The sequence below is a fragment of the Cebus imitator genome, unplaced genomic scaffold (genome assembly GCF_001604975.1).
Source record: "Cebus imitator isolate Cc_AM_T3 unplaced genomic scaffold, Cebus_imitator-1.0 Scaffold329, whole genome shotgun sequence".
Classification (NCBI taxonomy): Eukaryota; Metazoa; Chordata; class Mammalia; order Primates; family Cebidae; genus Cebus; species Cebus imitator.
The window spans coordinates 278,040-299,291 of record NW_016107644.1 but is presented as its reverse complement, the minus strand read 5'-3'; the positions used below and the strand labels follow the sequence as shown (position 1 = coordinate 299,291).

Sequence of the window (21,252 nt, the reverse complement as noted above, 5' to 3'; positions counted from 1 at the left end):
CAGAGCAGGCAGGTTCACTATTTCTGCATTTCTGGAAGAACCTGGATTCCACCCAGCTGGGGACTGCCCCCCAGGGAGGCACAGGGTTACAGCAAGTTCTCACACATGGCACCTGCTGAGCATGCAGACAGTGATATGGCTGGAATGTCTGTGCCCTCCCAACCTCATGGTGGAACGTGGTCCCTCACGTGGCCGTGGAGCCTGGTGGGAAGCGGATCCCTCCTGAATGGTCGGCCCCTCCCTGTGGCGGTGAGTGAGCTTTCACAAGACAGCTGGTGGTATGAAGAGTGTGGCACCCCTCCCCTCTGGCTCCCTCTCTTGCCACGTGACACGCTGGCTCCCCCTACCTCCCACCATGAGGAGAAGCTTCCTGAGGCCGCCCCAGAAGTTGAGCAGATGGTACAGCCACACTTGTACAGCCTGCTAAACCCTCAGCCAAATCTGCCTCTCTTTCCTTTATAAATAGCGTCAGGTGCTCCTTTGCAGTAATGCAAAATGGATCAGCACAGACAGGAAGGCTCAGGGCATCAGAGCCGGAGGGAGTGGGTATCAGCAAGGCGGGTCCCACACGCGACAGAGTGCCCACATGACCTGGGGAGCCGGGGCAACTGTGGAACTCTGGCCCCAAGCCCACTGCGTGAGGCCCAGGGATCCAAGTTTGGGAGATTTCCCAGCTTCTCCGGATCCCCCCGAAGAACACAGATGGGAAACTGAACAGACTGAACACAGATGAGGTTGGAAACGAGGGGCCATCCAGGAAGCCCCCCTTCTTTCTGGTAGGCCTCTGGAAACACGGCAGGGAAGTTAATTCCCAGGATGATTTAATTCCCAGGACGTTTCCCACAGAAAAATCTTACAGATGAAAACCTTGAGTTCTCTAAGATTTTCTCTATGATTTCTTGAAAATCTTAGAGATTCTCTAAGTCTGCTCCAGCAAAATGAGGAAAAGACCTGTCACGTCCACGCTCAGGGCAGAGGCACTGGGGAGGGGACAAAAACGTGCAAGCGCAGGCCTGGAGTCCCACGGCAGAGAATCTCTCAGAAGCAATGCTGGATGCTGTGAGAGAGGAGGGCAATTCCCCTCCACCCTCTACCCTCCACCCCCCACCCCCCACCCTCTACCCTCCACCCCCCATCCCCAACCCTCTACCCTCTACCCTCGACCCCCCACCCCCCACCCCTCCACCCAGAGAGAGGCCGGAAGGCACCAATATCCAGACGCACAGATCTCAAGTGCAGAGAAGTGCTGAGGGGTGTGCTCTAGTGAACCAGAAAGAAAGTGAGGCAAATGTGGGTTTGGGAAGGGGGCTGGGCTGGCAGGAGCCCGGCCGGAGGGCGTGTCCTCGGGAGGGGCCTGGAAGGGATGGGTTGCAGAGGGTGCAAGGTGGACAGCAGTTGCTCTGCTGGCTCCTCCGGAGAAGCTCACTCCGGTAACCTGTCTGGGGGTGAGGGAGTGGATGTGCACACATGACTAAGGGAGATGACCGCTGACTCGGAGGAAAATGGCATGCTGTGCCAGAAGGGCTGCCAGGCACTGTGTGCGCGGGTCTCAGCGGCAGCGACGCTGCCACAGCCCCACCCAGGTGACGGGTCCACCCACACAGCCCCAGGAGCCTCGGAAGGAGGGACCCGGCACGACGGCATGGCTGTGTGCTGGGACCGGGCGCTGAGAAAGCCTCATTCTAGCTTCCCTCTTCTGCTGTGCAAAACGTGCTTCTAAAGCTCGGAAATTAAAAACAGCATAGAGGGAGAGAAAAACAAACCGTAGACACAGCAACGTAGACGGCTGGCGGCCACCTCTGGCGGTGTGAGGAGGCTGGGACACAGGGCCGCTCTTTTTTGGTCAAAGTGTCTCAGAATTTCCTCTCTCTAAGAATATATATATAACACGTAGCTCTGATGAAATAAACATTTCCCTCCACCCTCAGTGGAGGGCCTGAGCTCACTGGAGAAGCAGTGCTGGGGCCGCTAGAGGAAGAGGCGTGAGCAGATGACATGTGGATGGGGAGAGCCGCCCACCCACCAGGCTGCAGAGACGGGATCCTGGGGGCCCTGGCCGGGCCTGCCTACCACTGGCCGCATGCTGGCCTCCACCCAGTCACAAGAGGGAAGCGTGGGCTGCCTCCAGCACTGTTTTACAGGACAGGGCTCAGGACTGGGGGGAAGGGAATCATGGCCTGCCTGTCTTCTGGTGTTCTGAAAGAGCTCCTCCTTTCTTAAAAACATCGTCACCTTCCTTTGTGCTCCCCAGTGCTGTGAGTGGGCACTGCCCTCTGGACACCAGGAAAGTCACTTGTGTCTGACCATCCCAGGACGCGTGGCGTCAGCTGCCCCGGCTGGGTTCAGGCTGGGGTTGGCCTGCTGTGTGCGGGGGTCCCTCTCCACAGCAGCCGGCAGGGTGCCCTTGGCAGGGGACATCAAGGAGATGCAGGGAAGTTCTTATTTTACAGTAGCCCAAATTTCTCTTGCCTTAATTGACCCAGAGAGAAAGATCTCATTGCTTGTTTTAGAGATCCCTGCAAGACACCCCAGCGTCTCTCCCGACACTCCTGTTCCTTCATCTTAACTCACACTCCATCTCCTCAACCTTTCATCACGTACTCCAGGAAGAAAGCCATCAAACTCTGCAGCCTAAACCCCACTTCACCCAGAAACGCCTTGAACCTTCCAATTCTACTGCATCATCATGACGAGAGGTAAGATTTAATAAGGAGGGCCTGTTTTCTGATGTATAAAAAAGTGACCTGCTGGCGTTGGGTGTGAGGACTAGGAACAGAAGCTTCTCTGGATTTGTTGGGCCTTCCTGCACCCCCAGGTCTCCAGGGCAGGCCTCTGAGCCATGCCGGCTTCCGAGAAAGTCCAACCACGGGGAACATCAGAAAGTGTTCAAGAAGACACTGGGAATCCAGTGGGCTCTCTGGGACGCTCGCCCTCCATAAAGCAGGAGGAGGAGCCCAGGAAGGTGCGTTTGGCCATGCTGGTGTCAGGTCCTGCCCCAACCCCGGGGACTCAATGGGGCTGAGATGTCGTCCCTTGCCTGGGTCTCTAGAGGGCCCTGCCCCATGGGCCTGGGGCAAGAGTGTGGTCCCCGTGTGCTCACCTTCAGCATGAAGGCTGCCTCCCCCCGCCCTCTGCAGGCCCCTGCCCTTCCCTCCTTTCCACAGCTTGTCCCCCCCCACACCCCTTCAGCTGTGTCCCCTCTTTTGCCCAGTCCAATCTCCACAGGCGCCATCTATGTCCTTCTCTGTCCCCTCCAGGCCTCTCCCCGCTTGTCCTCCCAATGGCCCTGTAGCCAGCACAGCTACTCAGCATCCTAGACACCAGCTGTGCTCAGACTGGCACACCTCAGCGGAGCCCAAGCTCGTCACCTGCTTCCCCTGCGGGCCCCTCACTGCTCCTGAAGGCCTGCCGCTCCTCCAGGCTGGAAGCCCCCCGTCTGTCCCCCTTGCCCTGCAGCCCACTCCCCAAGCCCTGCCTCGGGACCAGCTTGCCTCCTCCACATCCCTCAGTGCCACTGACAGCTGAGAGGGCAGCACCCTGTGCCCAGCTGACTCACCAACTCCACACCAAGTATGTTTTAGCTCCAAAAATGACGTGCAGAGAGGCACAGGCAGGTCCCCTCCCCACAGAGCTTCCACCTGCATGCCCATCCAGGCCCAGGTCAAGAGAAGACAAGGTCGCAATGCCTCCCAGGATATGTGCCCTGAGGCTGGCTGAGGGTCTGGCATGGCCTGTCCTCCAGGCTGCTCCTGGCCCACTTCACTCAGCGGTTTGCTGTCCTATTCCCCAGCTTTCCCACAAGGAAAGCTCTGCTAGCTCCTCACAGCTGAGCCCAGGCCCCCTTCCCTCTGAGCCCCGCACGTCACCACCCCATCCCCAACCTCTGTGCATTTACCCTGCGGTTCCTGCTGAAACACGAGGGCAGCGCCCACCCCTGCAGCAGCAGCAGGGATTCAAATGCTCAGCTCAGGTGCGCCCTCCCCCACTGACCCGAGAATCCCTTCCTCGCTCTGCTGTTCCCACGCAGGAATCCCGCTTCGGGCAGGTCTCATCCGGCAGTGAGCGCACTCACCACGGACCTGCCACATGCCCGGCCGCTGTATTGGTGTCCTCTTCCCTCAGACTTTCACAGTGTGGCTTCGGAACGTGAGAGGCAGGGGTGTGGGCACCCAAGAGCTTCTATTCAAGAATAGTCCAAAGAGCTAACACCATACAGCCACACAAACCTGACGTCACAGCACACATGACCCTGCACACCCCACACTTTCACACACGCAGCAACTCACGCAAAAAGGCACAATTCACTCAAGAGACTACTTTTCAATTGACCCAATTTCGTCTTTAAAACGTCTTGAAGCGATAGAGACGGAGACAACGATCTTTACTTTGGCATTTCGTGACATTTGCCACTTCCAGTGAACACAGGATGAAAGAGAAACCCGTATGACACCATCAGCCTGTCGAAGGATACTCAGCATCACGAGATCAGTCCCATGTGACAGAGACACAGCCCACCACCACGGGCCATTCTGTGAGCCAACGGGCAGGCTGAGGCCTGCCGGACTCATTAAGTGGGTCCTGGGTGTGAGTTCACCAGTGACTCAAGACAGCAATGGACTGGCCCTAAAGGATGCTGGAACTCCCAATGAAAGCACGCAGAAAAGCACGTCTGTCAGGACTGGTGTGCGCAAATTCAACCTGCTGGCCGGCAAACACCCCTTCCGTTTCTACCACGTGCCAGGTGCTGTGCTGGATGGAAGAGCATGGCTCAAAACCCCCGTAAGCGAAGGAGTGGGTCAGGCAAGGGGACGCCAACAGGAGTCCAGGCTCTCCTGGAGAGAATGAAGGAAGCATCGCCCTCTCTGTTTTCTGCGCTCTCTGTTTTGGGCCAAAGGGAAGGGCTGGGTGCCCAGGAGTAAAGCAGAGAGACTCCACCCGTCCACCCTGAAATCTTGGCAGATGGAATCTCATGGGGACCCCCCTCCACCCCTGGAGGGTCTGAGACCTCATCAACATGAATAACGTGGTTCTCTCAAGAAAAAGCTAGAAATAAGTCCCCTTGTGCAAATGCAGTCTTCTCTCCACCTCCTTCCAGGTAGAATTCTAAAGCTGCCATGGATCTTTAGAGCAACCTTTAATTATCCTGAGACCCAAAAGTCCAAACAGGCCAAGGCTTGAACTAAGGAGTATTTGCTTTGAGGCCTCTCGTGAAGCAAATGAAAGGGACTCCAGGGGGTCTGCAGCCAGAGAGGCTGAGAACACCCCGGCACCAGCTTCCAAGGCCAGGGGACAGGTGAGGAGGGAGGCCTCGGCCCTGCTTCTGCGCAGTGACACCCACCTGGGTCTCGGTGGAGTCCAGGGCTTTTGCTGTTGTCTTTCCTACTTTGTAAATCACAGATGCCCAAGTGATACCTGTGATGTCTTTACTGCTTATCTCCATAGCAAAGGTCCCCCGAAGTCTGAGGCTAGCAGCATTTAGGGCGGCCTCCTAAGGGTAGTGGGTGACTTCCAGACTCAGCAGGTGGCCATTCATGGACTGAGACTGCCTCTAAGGAGGGGCTGGGCCCAGGGGACTGGGTGGCCAGCTGAGAAGGGCTCAAGGGTCACGGACTGGAGTTGGTTCCAGTGTGCACACAGTCCTCACAGGTTACTCAGAACTGACCACGCCCACCCCACCGCCTCCTCTGTGGTGGGGACACTGAGAACTCTGGAAAGAAGCCCAGGTCAGTGAATGAAATGTAGCAGCTGCGTCATCTATGAGACAGACCGGGCAGTTCAGGAAACCTCGTCATGGTGTCTTGCCCAAAGGGGACACACAGACAGCCTCGATGGCACTTTGTGCAGCCTGGGAGCCAGAGGGGGACCTGCAGAGCCATCCACCTCTCCCTTCCCACAGCCCCTGTGACCCTCTCACACTCTCATCCCCAGCGCCCCTCAGGGGTCACCGCAGAAGCATCTGGGAACTAAGTCTCCACCAGAGGAGCAGGGCACGCCTCTTGTTTGAGGGCCACGGGCCTGTGTGCTGTGCAAGTGAGGTGTGTGCACGTGTGCATGTCAGCGAGCTGAGTGGACACCTGAGGGCCGGACGCGGGCCAGGTGCAGCACAATACCACATGAGGAGGGCGTGGAGGGACGCCTGAGGGGCGGGCATGACGGGGCATCCCAGAGGAAGGGCAGAGAACCCAGAGCCCAGCGTTCTGAGCACGAGGTCTCAGCCATGAACCTCACAAAGCAGCCTCACTTCTCAGCCGAATCCCCACAACCATCCTTAATGTGGGAGTTAACCCTAGTGAGAAAACCATGTTCACGCATAGTGAAAAGAACATGCAAAATACAAAAAAAAATTCAAAGAAGAAAATAAAATATCCATAACTCTACTAACGAAGTCTACGTCAGGCTGGCACCGCGGTTTGTTTCCACTGGGGCTTTCTGTCCGTGCGTGTGACACAAGCGACCCTGGGATCATTTTTACCTGCATTACACATGTGGATACGTATCATTTCAGGCCATGCTTTTCCTCCACGTAGAAAGGCACTGAAAACATTTTCTCATGGCAGTAAATACTACTTGAAGATATCATTTTTGGTAGTTAAGAAACATTATCACCAGCTGCGTGCCATAATTTAGGTAACTGTACCCCAACCGCTGGATACGCAGGCTGCTGCCAATTTGCTTTTCCGTAATTACAAACAAGGAGAATTACTGGGTGGAGGAAAGGCTCTTGATATAAATTATTAATGGCTCTCCAGAAAGGCTCCGTATCACGCCCCTTATCAGAATGAAAGAGCCTCTTCTATGCCAACTTCGTCCACTTCCAAGAGGTGCCTTGCTAAAAGCAGTGCTTATTTGAGAGAGCATTTGTTTCCATTTTCTAAAGACTCAAAGAAACATTTACATTTTCTGGACAGCTATGTAAATTCTCATGTGGGTCTCTGACTGTTCTCATTGTCCTCATCCGTTTTCTATGAGGACATTTTCTTTTTATTAGTCATTTGTGTGAGTTCTTTGTATATTAAGGGCATGCTCTATGTTGTGAATGAAGAACTCTGTCACCTGCCTTTTAATATTGTTTCTGGTATACGGATATTTGCAGCTTCTATGTTATGCTTATAATGTGTCACCCTAGACAGGGGGTGGGTGCAGCAAACCACCATGGCATGTGTATGCCTATGTAACAATGCTGCACGACCTGCACAGGTACCCCAGAACTTAAAGTATAACAACAAAAAAATGTGGCACTCTATTGTGAACTGGTATTTTCTTGGGCTAGAACACCTGGGGGTCTGTGGCCATATTCAATTAACTGGTTAGCACGGGGTATTTCGTACACAGAAGTAACGTAATTTCTAGACCTAAATGAGTGAGAGGGTGAGCTGGGGCCAGCGATTTTCAGAGGAGACTTGCTTTTATTCCTGTTCCTTCAGAGCTAAGCCTCAGAACCCACTAATGCCATTTTGTCTGTCTGTCCTGGCTCACTTGCTTGGGTTCAGGGGTCCTGACTTAGGCAAAGGGTCTGTGACTCACATGCATCTGCTCCAGCCACAGGCCTTCTTCCCTGCCCTGTGCCAGGCTGCTGGCACTGGGGAGCTGGCCCCAGAGCAGGAAGCGGCAGACGTCTTCAGGGCAAACACTAGTTCTAGGGCTGGCTTACTCCTCTGAAGAGTCCATAAACTTAAAAAGCATTTTGTGGGCTGGGTGCGGGGGCTCACGCCTGTCATCCTAGCACTCTGGGAAGCCGAGGGAGGCAGATCACCTGAGGTCGGGAGTTTGAGACCAACCTGACCAACATGGAGAAACCCTGTCTCTATTAGAAATACAAAATTAGCCAGGTGTGGTGGCGCATGCCTGTAATCCCAGCTACTCGGGAGTCGGAGGCAGGAGAATTACTTGAACCCGGGAGGCGGAGGCTGCGGTGAGCCAAGATTGCGCCACTGCACTCCACTTGGGCAACAAGAGTAAAACTCCATCTCAAAAAAAAGCATTCTGTTAATATCCATGTTGTGTGTGCATGCATGCACTGTATGGGAGAGGACAAGGAGACTTCACTGAACATTTGTTCATTATGTTCAGAAACAGAAGACTAGTCCTGATTTCAGCGTGGCTGTCTCTAGCATTGCCCTAGGGATTGGTGGGTGTTATTTGAAACATTCTTTAGCATGTTAATAAAGTATTATTTTAGTTGTACTTAAGGGCAAATATTTTTTTCTTTTCATTAAACTCAGGAAAAGCTATTGAATCTCTTAAGATATCATGTGATTGAGGGCCTGTGGTTTTCTGACAGGATATCTTTACTGTGCATGCCAGATAGAGTCACAGGCGTGCTGGCCTGGTCTCTGAGGCTAACTCTAGGCTGGCATCCAGGGGCACGGTTACATTCTGGTGCTATTTTTACGGGATATTTTTTATTTTATAATATTGATTAAGGCAGGCCTCATGAATGGGATGGGTGCCGTGGTAAAGGAGGCTGATGGGCGCGCCCAGCCCTCTTGCCTTCCACCACATGAGGAGGCAGTAACAAGACATCGTTGACAGACACCAGAGGCTGGCACCTTGAACTTCCAGTCTCCAGAACAGCAAGAAATAAATTTCTGTTGTTTATAAATTACCCATTCTAAGGTATTTTGTTATAACAGCAGGAATGGACTAAGCCACTCCATATACGTGGAGGGAGAAACTGACAGATGTGTGTGAGATCTTGCACAGAAGTCATTGATAATTCAGCTGAGATGGGGTGCTGGGAGCCAAGTGTCAGGGCGGCCAGCTCTGGAAGACGGAGCACCGAGGCGGCTCCTTCTCTCCGGCAGGACAGGCCACACAGCACGTGGCTTTTTGAATCTGTGAACAAAACTCACTGGGAAGTCATTTTATGGTCTTAGAGTCCTATTTAAAATCAAGGCTGTTGGCGATGTTTGGATTTACCCCCAAATTATAAGTCTATTCAGGGTAAGCTTATTTTAAAGCTTACCTTAAGGCAATATTAGCATTTTTAAAAAGTCTGTGTGTGTTGTGTGTGTGTGTTGTGTGTGTGTGTGTGTGTGTGTGTTGTGTAAATTCCTCTTTCCTAACATAGAGGAGGACTGTGTTCTCACCCATTTATCTTGGTCCTCCTTGGGAGGTCTGCCTATTTCACTGGCATTTCCAACTGCCCCTCCAAGATGTACTTAGAAATCCTAGATAAAACTCTGTCTTCTCATCCATTCATTTACTTCTACTCATTAGTTCCTTTATTCTGTCTATCATAAGTTGCCTTTATTTTTCTATTTTTGGCATCTTGGTTAAAGGCTTAGTTGACTTGTTTTGATGTTGTTAAATAATAAGAGCAATGCAGCTTTGAATCTGGTTGCAAGCCCAGCGCTGCTACATCCCGTGTGCTTTTCCATGGCCTCTGTAACTGTATGCAGGGTCATTTCCATCTTGACCCACGTTATTTTGGAGAGGGTTCTTTAACATCCAAATGCTTGGTTATGTCGTTTTAACTTTATTATGATCTGATTTTAAAGGATTATGCTCAGTGAACAAAGTTTATGTCACTGATGTTTATTCTGGAAATGCTTATGGCCTAGGATGCATGATGACTTTTTGAAAGTATCCCATAAATAGGAAGAAGACCCATTCTTTGTTGGTACAAATTCCATCCAGAACTCCTAAACCAATGACTTTTCAATGCCATTCAGATTCACAATCCACCTTTTTTTTATTTGAGACAAAGTCTTGCACTGTCGCCCAGGCTGGAGTGCAGTGGCGTGATCTCGGCTCACTGCAACCTCCGCCTCTTGGGTTCAAGTGACTCTCTTGCCTCAGCCTCCCAAGCAGCTGGGATTACAGGCACTCACCACCAATGCCCAGCTAAGTTTTGTATTTTTAGTAAAGACAGGGTTTCACCATGTTGGTCAGGCTGGTCTCAAACTCCTAACCTCAGGTGATCCACTCACCTCGGCCTCCCAAAGTGCTGGGATTACAGGTGAGAGCCTCTGCCTCCAGCCCCCACCTTATTTTTTAATCCAAGTAAATACACTTAAACTTTCCTCCTACGGTTGCTTCATTTAATGAAGCAGGCTGTGGCTCCGCGTTCTGGTTCAGGGCTTGTGCCCCAGCAGTGGGGGCCACAGGAGGTCTCTGCGTGGGTCATGACACAAGGGAGCTGAGGCCACAGGAGGTTTCTGTGGGTCACGACGTGCTGGAGCTGGCCCTTCTAGGGCTTACTGGGCCACGTGGGCCTGAGGAGGGTCTGCTGGCCCAATCAGCAGGGGTAGGTGGCCGGTTCCTAAGGGAGGGGAGAGCAGATCCCAAGGGAAAGCAGGGCCCCTGCTCACCTCACTGCAGCTGGGCCTCAGTGTCCTCTTACTGAGAGGACCGGCAGAGGGCAAGGACGGGGTGAAGGGTGCCAAGCAGGCCCTGGGTTGGGGGGGAACACATAACTTTCCACAGAAGGGCGCTCCTTTCACCCTGAAGACCCCATGAAAGTCTAGCTGGAAAGTGGCAGACGGGAGGCAGAGACCATGCTGGGAGTGCTGAGGCTTGAACCTCAGTGGCTGCAGAGGCGGGAGCAGGGCTCAGCGGAGAGGCCCCATTGGATGCCAACATGCAGAGCCCATGGGGCACCGGGAAACGTCCAGAGGCAGGGCTGTGGAGCCATGTCCATGTGGCATGAGGCATGAGCAATGCAGATGCCATGGGGCGAGTGCGTGAGGGCGACCACCTTCCTGAGGACCAGCAAGCTCTGGCAGGGGAGGTGGCAAATCCTCCAGAAAAGCACACGCCTCCCGGGCCCAGCACACAGGACAGGACCAACGTTCACTCCAGCAGGTGCCGCCACACAGGGGCCAGGAGGCCCAGGGTGCAGCCCCAATCCCAGCTGCGCCGCACCCCACCTCACCACTCCCTGCTCCCCGATCCCTGCCCAGCAGGCCCTGGAGGAGGCTCACAGATGGGAAGGAACCAAACCACGCCTAGATAGGCTCAAAAGCCAAGGAGACCTGGGAAACAGGCAGCCCCTCGCCTTCCCTGCCTGCCCTAGTTTTCTGGAATTCAACAAGGGGAAGCATGACCCGTGGCCCCTCCTGGCCCCTGAACTGCTTGGTTCTGTTGCTGAACACCAGGAGGGTCTCTGCCCTCCTTCTGGGAATCGGAAAAGGATTCTGTTCCTATGGAAATGACTTAAAGCCACACATCATTTCCCAAGGCACGGATCACAATACTGCAAGGAATGAGGGCTTTTGATGCCCCTCCTGCCAACGTTCTGCCGTTGGGGTCTCACATTCCAGGCTGTGCTTGCTCAGGCGGCCTCCCATGGATGTAGAATCGTCTTCCTAAAACGTCACAACTGCAAACACAAATTCCCCGTGCTCACCAGGACCCCCTAGGTTTGTAATTTCTGTGTTCTCACCTCCTTTCCCATTGGGTTCAGTGCCCACAAGACATGCTGGCACTCAGCATTCTCTCCACCCAACCCCTATGGCATCAAAGAACATCCTCTTCCTCTAAAGGAAGAAAACCTACCTCACAGGTCCTCCGCCAGCGCCTCCTCCGGGTTCCCCACTCAAGCCACAAGAGCGCCATGGGCTCTCAGAGTCTGCACTCCACCCCACACCCCGCACCCGGCACCCCGCACCCCGCACCCCACACCCCGTACCCCGCACCCCACACCCCGCACCCCACACCCCGCACCCCGCACCCCACACCCCGCACCCCGCACCCCACACCCCGCACCCCACACCCCGCACCCCACACCCCGCACCCCGCACCCCGTACCCCGCACCCCGGCCATACAGCTGTGCCTGACACCTATCCTCCCTAACCTCAAGTCAAGCAGACAGGGCTCAGAGAAGGCTGGCAAAGCATTCTCATCAGCTGCCCATGCTGCACTCTAATGACTCAGGGCAATGCCTTTGGCCCAGCAGCAAACACACTGCATCCCTAACAGAAAAGCCTGATGAGCTGCGGCCAGGTGAGGAAGGTGCGCATTGTGCCGTTTGCATCCGTCAAGGCTGCCATGAGTTCTGTGGCTTGGGCCAAGTCTGTCCCAGCCGGTGACCCCTGGATGGGGCTACCACATGACAGTGTGGTAGGAGGCCCCACTGCCAACCCAACACCACCCTCTCATGACCCAGCTCCCCCAGACCCGGCTCAGGCACCCTGGCATCCACGGCTGTCCCCATCTCCTGTCCTTCACCCTGAGGGGCTCCCGGGCCGGTGTAACACTCCATTGCAGGTAATCACAACAGGAAGAAACACCGCCATGAGCTCCCATGACCAATGTGGCTCTGGCCTGCCTCCAGCCACCTTGCGGCACTGTTCCCATTTGGGAGCAGATAGGAGAATGGAGGAGTCGATGGAGGCACAGCCTTTTGCTGAAGTCAGTCATCTCTTGACTGTTCTCTGTCCCAAGCCAGAATGTGAGCAGGGGCCATTCCTCGTACATGTGTGGCTCGGAGTCTGCCCAGAGTGGGGCCCAGGGCAATTTCTGGGGATGATCAGACATGGTCTCCTGTTCGCACAGGCCTGTGCACAGTGCCCTGTGGCTGCAGGCACACACGTCACCCCGACCCACCCCACCTCTTACCACCAGGCATGGCTGACCCAGGAGGGCAGCAACGTCTGTCCAGGGACTCCAGGGAACAGAGCTCCCCAGCCAGTGAGTCACGGACACCGCCAAGGCAGGAACAGCAAGCTCCGTGGTCAGCCCGGTGACTGACTCTCAGCAGCCGGCCGCCTGCATCTGGAGAGCAAGGTCCCTGGGAGGCAGCATGCAGGCGTGTGTGCTGGCTGGTGGGAACCAATCACACTGGCCCCCGTCCCACGAGGAGTGGCTGCTGTGCACCAGAGAGGCTGGGCCCTTCTCCCCACAGGTAAGTGGCCAGCCAGCACTGCTCTCTGCACGGATGGAGAGCCTGCTGTGGGGGAGGGCTGGCAGTGCCAGCAGACAGCAGTCTAGGCTCCATTCATTCCATCTCACTTGGTGACACAGCAAGTCATGGCCCCTCTCAGAGCCTCCACATTCCCCTGTGCAAAGTCACAAGTGGGCCAGATGGTCCGGGAGCCCCCAGCAGCCTTGCACCAGCCGGGCAGGTGGGCAGCTGGGTAAGGCACACTCTACTCAGTTACAGACCGTGGCTGGGAGAGGCAAGGCAGGCGTGTGCCTGAGACTGAGACTCCAATTACTGCCCCAGTGCTCCCCACTGAGCCCCACACTGACAAAAAGGCCAAGAGCTAAGTGAGCCGAAGGAGCATCCTTTCCCGTCCACCCATGAACACCCGGGTTAGGCTCCATCTGCTGGGTCAGGCCCGCTGGCAGCTCCTGGCCTCAGCAGGGCCCTCACCTGTCTGGTCTCCCCTAGGGTGGAGATGAAGCAGGCGGCATACCTCCCTGGCTCCTCCCAAGGCTCTTGGAAGGAGCAGAGATGCTCGGAGCCTCTGACAAGCACAGAGCTGGGGTACAACAAGCTGCCAGCTGCACAGAACACTGCCCTGGGGACTTGGGACTGTCCCTTTATCTGAGAGACAAGTGCCTGGCGAAGGCAGGGTGGTGGAGCGTGGCTGACCCCGGCCGGCTGGCGCAGAGCCTGGTCTGATTCCCACGGCTGGGGTCTTCCTCGCTGCACCTAGAGCCCTCTGTGGAGTGAACGCTGGGCAGAGGGACTTCCTGGCCAGCACCTCTGGCTGGGAACAGTGGGTATCACCCATGAAGGGATGGACAGTCCACATGGCGCTTGCGACGTCTCAGAGAAACACGTGGGGTGGGTCAGGTACTGGAGACAAGTCCACAGGGGGTCCCACAGGTGGAGCACAGAGCCCCACAGGACGTGCCTCTGATGAGTGGGGTGCAAGGAGGGCACTCCCACTAAGTCGCCAGGTTAGTGAGGTTAAACAGTATGCCCTCAGTCTCAGAGTTCCCAGTGGCCTGGCCGAAGGGAACCCAGGCTATGTGATTTCTCACCCAGGCCTGTCCCCAAAGCATCACAGTCCGGGTGCTGTGAAGAGGCTTCCAGAGACCAGAGGTCACACGCTGCACCCTGCAGGGGTCACGCTGCTAAGGGCACACCGGCCCAATGCCGCTTCCGCGGGGAGCTTGTCACCCAGCCGCGTCTAATAACTCATCATGTGGGCCGTGTTTCCACCGCCATGGCCACGTGACCACTGCCAGGCCCGTCTCCTCGGCTGGACGAGCTTTCAACCAGCAGGTCAGCGGGGAAAACACAAAGCAGTGCTCCTCAAAACTCTTCCACAAATGACCCCGTGAACTCCAATTTAACAAACCTCTCTCCTAGTAGAAAATCAAACTTGGGTTCCTTTGAAAAGGCATTTACTTACTTGGAAATCTCTTTCTTCCAGTATCTCCTTCCTCCATCTCACGAGAAACGCGGCACACACGTACAAGTGGAAATGAGAGAAGCCCTCGGGTTCAGACTGAAAGAGAAAAAGAACCAACAGAGAAACTGTCACGTGTGGACCCGGTGACATCGCCGTGAGGCTGTCTGCGGTGGTCGGGGTTTATCTAGTCAGGGTTCAGGGAAATTCAAAGCTTGTGCTGCCTTACTTTACTTAATGCCTTAATTTCGAAACTCTCATCTCATTAAAACAAACACCATTTTCTCTTTAAGTACCAGCAGCCTGAGGAGCAGCATGTGAACAGCAGATCCAGCTCAGGCAGCCTCCGCAGCAGACTTCCTTCGCCTCTCCTGCACACACAATAGCCAAAACGGGTAAGAGACAAATTCAGCGTGCCCGGGTGCCACGCCAGGCACAGAGGCTGCTCCCCACGACAGGCCTGGGAGGAAGGCCCTCTCCACTCCACAGACGACGACACGAGACTGAGCCAGGCCCGGCCCAGTCAAGCCAGAGATCAGGCACTGGGCCCAGGGCCACAGACAGAGTCCAGGTCTCCCTGGGAAATGAACGGGGAAGGGGAGCTGATGGGAAGCCACAGGCGCGGAAGGACGCGGCTCACACTCCTCAAGTCACCGCCACGTCTCTCCTCACTGCCATCAGACGTGCCGCTCTCGTTGCCCCTTCTTTAGCCACCCCTACTCATCCTGGAAACCCTGCCCACGGTCAGCCCCCAGAGGCTCTCCCACACGGAGGCTCGGGGCTTGCACACCCTGGCAGTGCTGTTCCTTCAAGCACATGCTGCCAACTGCGAAGACTGCAAAGACCCCAAAACTCCGGCTCTTGGGGTGCCACCGCCCATGCAACGTCTATAGGACTACTGTCAATGGTTTATTAAGTAAACAAATAAAATGTACGGTGCGTGAGATGACGTGCTATGGAGAAAACAAGGCCAAGGCTGGACCAGGAAGAGCAGGGCGTTTGTGTGTGAACAGGCGGATGCCACCTCAGTACAACCGTCAGTCACCTAAGGTGACGGCTGAGCAAACATCCAGAGAGAGAAAGGTGCTTATTATTTTCTTTTTTGAGATGGAGTCTCGCTCTGTCGCCCAGGCTGGAGTGCAGTGGCACGATCTCCACTCACTGCAACCTCCTCCGCCTCCCGGGTTCAAGCAATGTTCCTGTCTCAGCCTCCTGAGTAGCTGGAACTACAGGTGCCCGCCACCAGGCCAGAGTAATTTTTGTATTTTTAGTAGCAACAGGGTTTCACCATGTTGGCCAGGCTGGTCTCGAACGCCTGAACTCAGGTGATCCACCTGCCTCGGCCTCCCAAAGTACTGGCAGTGAACCACCACGCCAGGCCAGAAAAGGCATTTAGACACATGGCAGAGAAACATTCCAGGTAAAAGCAACAGGAACCACAGAGATCCTGTGGTTAGAAGCTGCTTGGCACATTCCAGAAACAGCTAGGAGACGGCACAGCTACCGCAGAGCAAGGTGAGCGGAGATGGGCGACTGCAGGTGCGTGTGGGGTCCAGATCCTCAGAGCTCTGGGCAGGGAAATACACAGTCTTCAGAGCATCCCTCCAAAGGCCATGCTGAGAATGGGCGGCACATGGCAGGGTGGGGGGGTAGAACCAGCAGGGCCAGGAGGCAGGTTAGGGCACCATGGTAGTCACAAATTCAAGAGGGGGCAGGGGAGCTTGTGGGGAGACAAATTCGAGACGTATTTTGAAGGTCGTGCAGAAAAAAATACACCAACATGTATGAGATCTGGGGTAGGAGAGAAAGGAACCAAGGGCCACTCCGACACTTCTGGCCTCGACAGCTGCAAGGGTGAAGATGCCAATTCCTATGACAGGGAAAGGTGCGTGTGAAAGGCCGCAGGAGACAGTGGGCTGTTCTTTGGAACTGCCAAGTCTAAGTCACGGGGATCCAGGTGGAGACGTGAGGGAGGCACCTGGACACACAAGCCCACACGGTGGCCAGTGACTCAGGCCAGAAATAAACACCAAGGGCAGAACGACCCACAGGAATGACCAGCGAGCTGTGGGCAGATCAGCAAACACAAAGAGAGTATGTATTCTAGAGCTGCTGGGTAGTGTGCCCTGACCATGTCCACTAAATAAAGTGAGTCAACAGTGTTCTCCACGTTTCCTATATATAGACCCTCACTGTTTTTCTCAACTGCTTATAATCTATCAACAACTGATAGGTATGTTTCAAAACTCCCATTATGATAGTGAGTTCACATATTTCTCCTTATGGTTCTGCCCATCCTTGTTTTCTGTGTTTGGGAGCTACGTTATCAGGAGCACATAAATTCAAAATTGTTTTCTCTTCTGGTGTACGGAGCAATATAAATATGTACCATCTCTTACCGCAAGCCGGACTTTTGCTCTGGAGTCTCTAGTGGGAAGGCAGGAATCTTAATGTGGCTACAACTACGTATCAGTTTCCGCTAGGTAATATCTTTTAAACAGCTCTTTTGAGGTATAACTGTCATATAATAAACTTTATATATTTCAAGTTTATAATTTGATAAGTTTTGATATATGCGTACACCTAGGAAAACACATCACAACCAAGGTAGTGGACACGCCTACTGCTCCAAAGGTTTCTTTGTGCCCATTTCTAAATCCTCCCTTTGAGCCCTCCCAGTCCCAGACAACCACTGACTTACTTGTGTCACTACACATCAGCTTACATTTCCAATACTTTTAAATAAAGGGAGTCATATGACACATCCATTTGGTTTTGGTCTCGCCTCTCCACGCAGGGTGATTACCTTAGGTTCATCCACCACATTGCATGTACCAATACCTCATTTCTATAAACACTGGGCGGCATCCAATGCATGGATATACCACACCTCATTCATCCATTCATCTGTTGATGGACTGAATTGTTTCTAGTTTGGGACGACTACACAGAGAAATGCCATGAACATGTGTGTACCCATCTTTGAATGGACATATGCTTTCATTTTGCTTGGATAAATACTTAGGAGGCGAACAGCTGGATCATATGGTAGGAGTATGTTTACCGTTTGAAAAAGCTGCTGCTGGCTTTGATGTAAAGCTTTTATGAAATACATGCTTTGCAAATGTTCTCTCTCTGTGCCTTCTCTTTTCATCCTCTTCACAGTAACTTTTGAAGTCCGTGGGTTTTAAATTTTGATGAGGTTCAACCTAGTGCTTTGTTCTTTGACAGATCATGCTGCTGGTGTCTTATCTAAAAATGTCACTGCCTAACTCAAGGACACAAAGGTTTTCTTCTAGAAGGTTTATAAGTTTTAAGTTTTACTTTAGCTCTGTAATCCATTTTAATTTTTGTACATGGTGAAGAGTATGGAAGTTCATTTGTATGCACATGGCTATGCTGTTCCAGCAATTTGTTGAAAAGAGGAACCTTCGCCTAGTGCTGGTCACTTATGCTGTCCTCTTTCTCAAGGCCGTTTTGGCCATTCTAAGTCTCCTGCATTTCCGCATACATTTTTAGAACCTGTTTTGTCAATTTGTACAGGAAAGTTTGCTGGTATGTCTGACCCATGACCATGTATAGCTCTTCACTTAATTAGTCTTCTGACTCATGATGATGATATGAATAACTCTAAACAAAGACTGATGTATAAAAGAAGAAGAAGAAGTCCAGGAAGAGTAGCCAGAGGGAAAAAAGAACAAGAAGAAGATCTCTATTTACAGTGTTTAAAAAGTCACAATAGAACTGAAATTCTGGAAAACCTGAGTACATAGCTAGGAAAGATTAGGTCAGGGTATGGTGCTGGTATGACTAGAATTAAAATATTCTTAATTTTTTATATTGTTTGGGAGGAGAATAGGTAACAATTTGCTCTTCACCTGTGTTTCATGGTTTTCTCAGTGCAGGTCTGTTATATCTGCTTTTAGATTTCCCCTAACAAGTTCATATTTTTGATGATATTGAAAATAGTGTCCTGAAAATCTTAATTTCTGTTTGTTGGTAGTTATTGGGTTTCCCCCGTTCTTTACTTCCTTGTGTTTCTCTTCTAGCTAGCACGGCACTGGGTTTTAGGCTTTTTCTATCATTTTTCTTTCTGGCCCACATGCGGACTAATCTGCTTCCCTCTACATTCTAATGCCCTAACCCCAATTAATCTGGAAGTTACTGAATTGTTTCTATTATTTTAATGGGCCCTCTATAAATTTTAACATGTATATTTAACTTAATGGTCTAAAATGAGTTATCTTTATTCTCCTCCCAAACAATATAAAAAATTAAGAATATTTTAATTCTAGTCATACCAGCACCGTACACTGACCTAATCTTCCCTAGCTATGTACTCATGTTTTCCAGAATTTCAGTTCTATTGTGACCTTTGAAAAATCATAAATTAAGATCTTCTTCTTGTTCTTCTTTTTTTTTTTTAATTTTATTGCATTTTAGGTTTTGGGGTACATGTGAAGAACATGCAAGACTGCTGCATAGGCACACACGTGGCAGTGTGATCTGCTGCCTTCCTCCCCATCACCCACATCTAGCACTTCTCCCCATGCTCTCTCTCCCCAACTCCCCTCCCCCCGCTGTCACTCCCCTATTTCCCCCCAACAGTTTAGAGTTATTCATGACTTTATCATTTTCCTCATTATTTCTTCTTGCACCTAGACCTTTCTTCTGAAATTATTATCCTTCTTGAAATTCAACCTTTAGAAGCTCCTTTAATTGGAGGGTCTTTGGGTTGTAAACCCTCTCAGATTTCATTTGTCTAAAAATGTCTTTATTCTCATTCTTGAAAGACAGTTTGCTGGATATATAATTCTAAGTTGGCTATTATTTCAAAAGATGACACTGCATCATCTTCTAGCCTCCACTATTCAATGCTATCAATCTGTTTGTCATTCCTCCACAAGCAATCTAACTTTTCTCTCCGGCTGCTTTTGAATACTTTGGGACATTTTGCAGTTTCTTTGTGATATTTATTGTTCTAGAGATATTGGTCTTTCTGAATCTGGAGAACAAGTTGTTTTCAACAATTTTGGAAACAGTCATCCATTATCTCCTTTCAAACATCCATTTGTACCCATTCTCTTTCTCAGAACTCTGATTGGATAGAGTTGGGGTCTTTTCATTTATTCTCCATTTCCTTTAGCGTCTCTTTTTCTTTTTAATGTCTTCCATCTCTTTGTCTGTCTGGGAGAAGCACTTTCCTCAAATGTCTCTTCTAGTTCATTAATCATCTCTTCAACTGTGTCACAATTTGTTTCACTTACCTATTACATTTGAACCTTGGTTACTTCTTCAGAGCTGCCTTGTATTGACAGCTACCCCTTCTTTCCTTCAATACCTTTCTATTATTTTAAATGTATTAAGCTTATTTTTATAGTGTATCTCAGATCATTCTAAAATCTTTGCAGATCTCTTTCTGCAGTCCGTTTTCACTGCTGGTTCTTGTCCGTGGTGGCTCGCTTCCTTGTACTTCAGTGGCTTCTCCCGTCATTATGCTCCTTAGAATGTGCATCTATTGGAATTCTTTGAGGCTTTTCTTTGAAGTGGGGTGGGGACTATATTTGCTTCTCTGGAGCCTGAGGGCACTGTTACCCCAGACTATGTTAAAGCAAATTTTTAGCTTGCAATGTTTTAGGTCAAATAAAGTGGGTCTCCCAACCCATATGAACGTAGGATTGTACTTGGAAACTGTGAGGAGGAGGAGAGGTCTTTCCTCCTCCTTTAACCTCCATGGCCAAGGCTAAGAAAGGCAAACACAAGCACCTGCTCAGTCTGACAGTCCCCGGGTTTTGAGTCCTATCAGTGGCTCATTAAAATCAACTGGCAGATACCCCTGGGTAAAGACCAGCTTTGATGCTGCTCCCCTATCTCTCTAGATTTGTATTTTCTCGAGATTTCTGGTCTCTAATAGTCTCACCTTTGTGGTTATGTTTTTCAAAAACACACCAGCATTACTTGTTGTATTCACACCAAAAACGGGAGGGCCTTTTGGACGCCACGTTCGCCACACCACCAGAAAGGGAAGGCTCGGTCCTATTACTATTTCTTAAATCCAGTCATTTCTTTAAGAATCTTAAGCATACGACCACTGTGGCTTTGTAGTATAGGCTTGATGTGCTAGTTTTTTCATGATATTGTTGACAAAAAGAGTGAAACTCTATAAACTATTTGAAGAGATTTATTCTGAGCCAAGTATGAGTGACCATGGCCTGTGGCACAGCCCTCAGGAGGTCCTGAGAACATGTGTCCAAGGTGCCACTTGATTTTATACATTTTAGGGAGGCACAAGACATCAATCAAATACATTCAAGAAACGCTTTGGTTGGTTCCAGAAAGGCAGCGGCGGGGGCGGGCGGTGGGAGCGGTTCCCAGGCTACAGGTAAATTTATACATGTTCTGGTTGACAACTGGTTGACTTTGTCTAAAGACCTGGGATCACAGAAAGGAAATGTTCAAGTTAAGATAAAAGACTGTAGAGACCATGGTTCTTCTGCAGTCTCATAGTGGCTGCTCTTAGAGACGGTACAGAGAAACGTTTCCTATTGAATCTTCTTTTTGGTTGTTGTGGAGATGGAGTCTCACTCTGTTGCCCCAGGCTGGAGTGCAATGGTGCAATCTAGGCTCACTGCAATCTCCGCCTCCCAGGTTCAAGGGATTCTCCTGCCTCAGCTTCCTCGGTAACTGGGATTACAGGCCTGCGCCACCACACCTGGCTAACTTTTGTATTTTTAGTAGACACGGGGTTTCACCATGTTGTTCAGGCTGCTCTCAAATGCCTGACCTCATGATCTGCCCACCTCAACCTCCCAAAGTGCTGAGATTACAGGCATAAGCCACCTATTGAATCTTTAAAGGGGGCTAGACTCTTAATCTCTTTAGGATTGGGAGGGCCTGGAAGAAAAATCTAGCTATGTTAATAGAGGGTTTTTTTTTTTTTTTTTT

General features: G+C 51.6%; 1 protein-coding gene across 2 annotated transcripts in view; it reads right to left on the bottom strand.

Annotated features, from left to right (window-relative positions):
• LOC108286797 (TBC1 domain family member 22A) overlaps window positions 1-21,252 on the bottom strand; it is a 284,858-nt gene that overhangs the window by 37,161 nt on the left and 226,445 nt on the right. For both annotated transcript variants that reach the window (XM_017504853.2, XM_037730079.1), the window contains one exon: window positions 14,311-14,406. In XM_017504853.2, coding sequence (XP_017360342.1) covers window positions 14,311-14,406 — 96 coding nt within the window. The remainder of the gene's footprint in view (window positions 1-14,310; window positions 14,407-21,252) is intronic.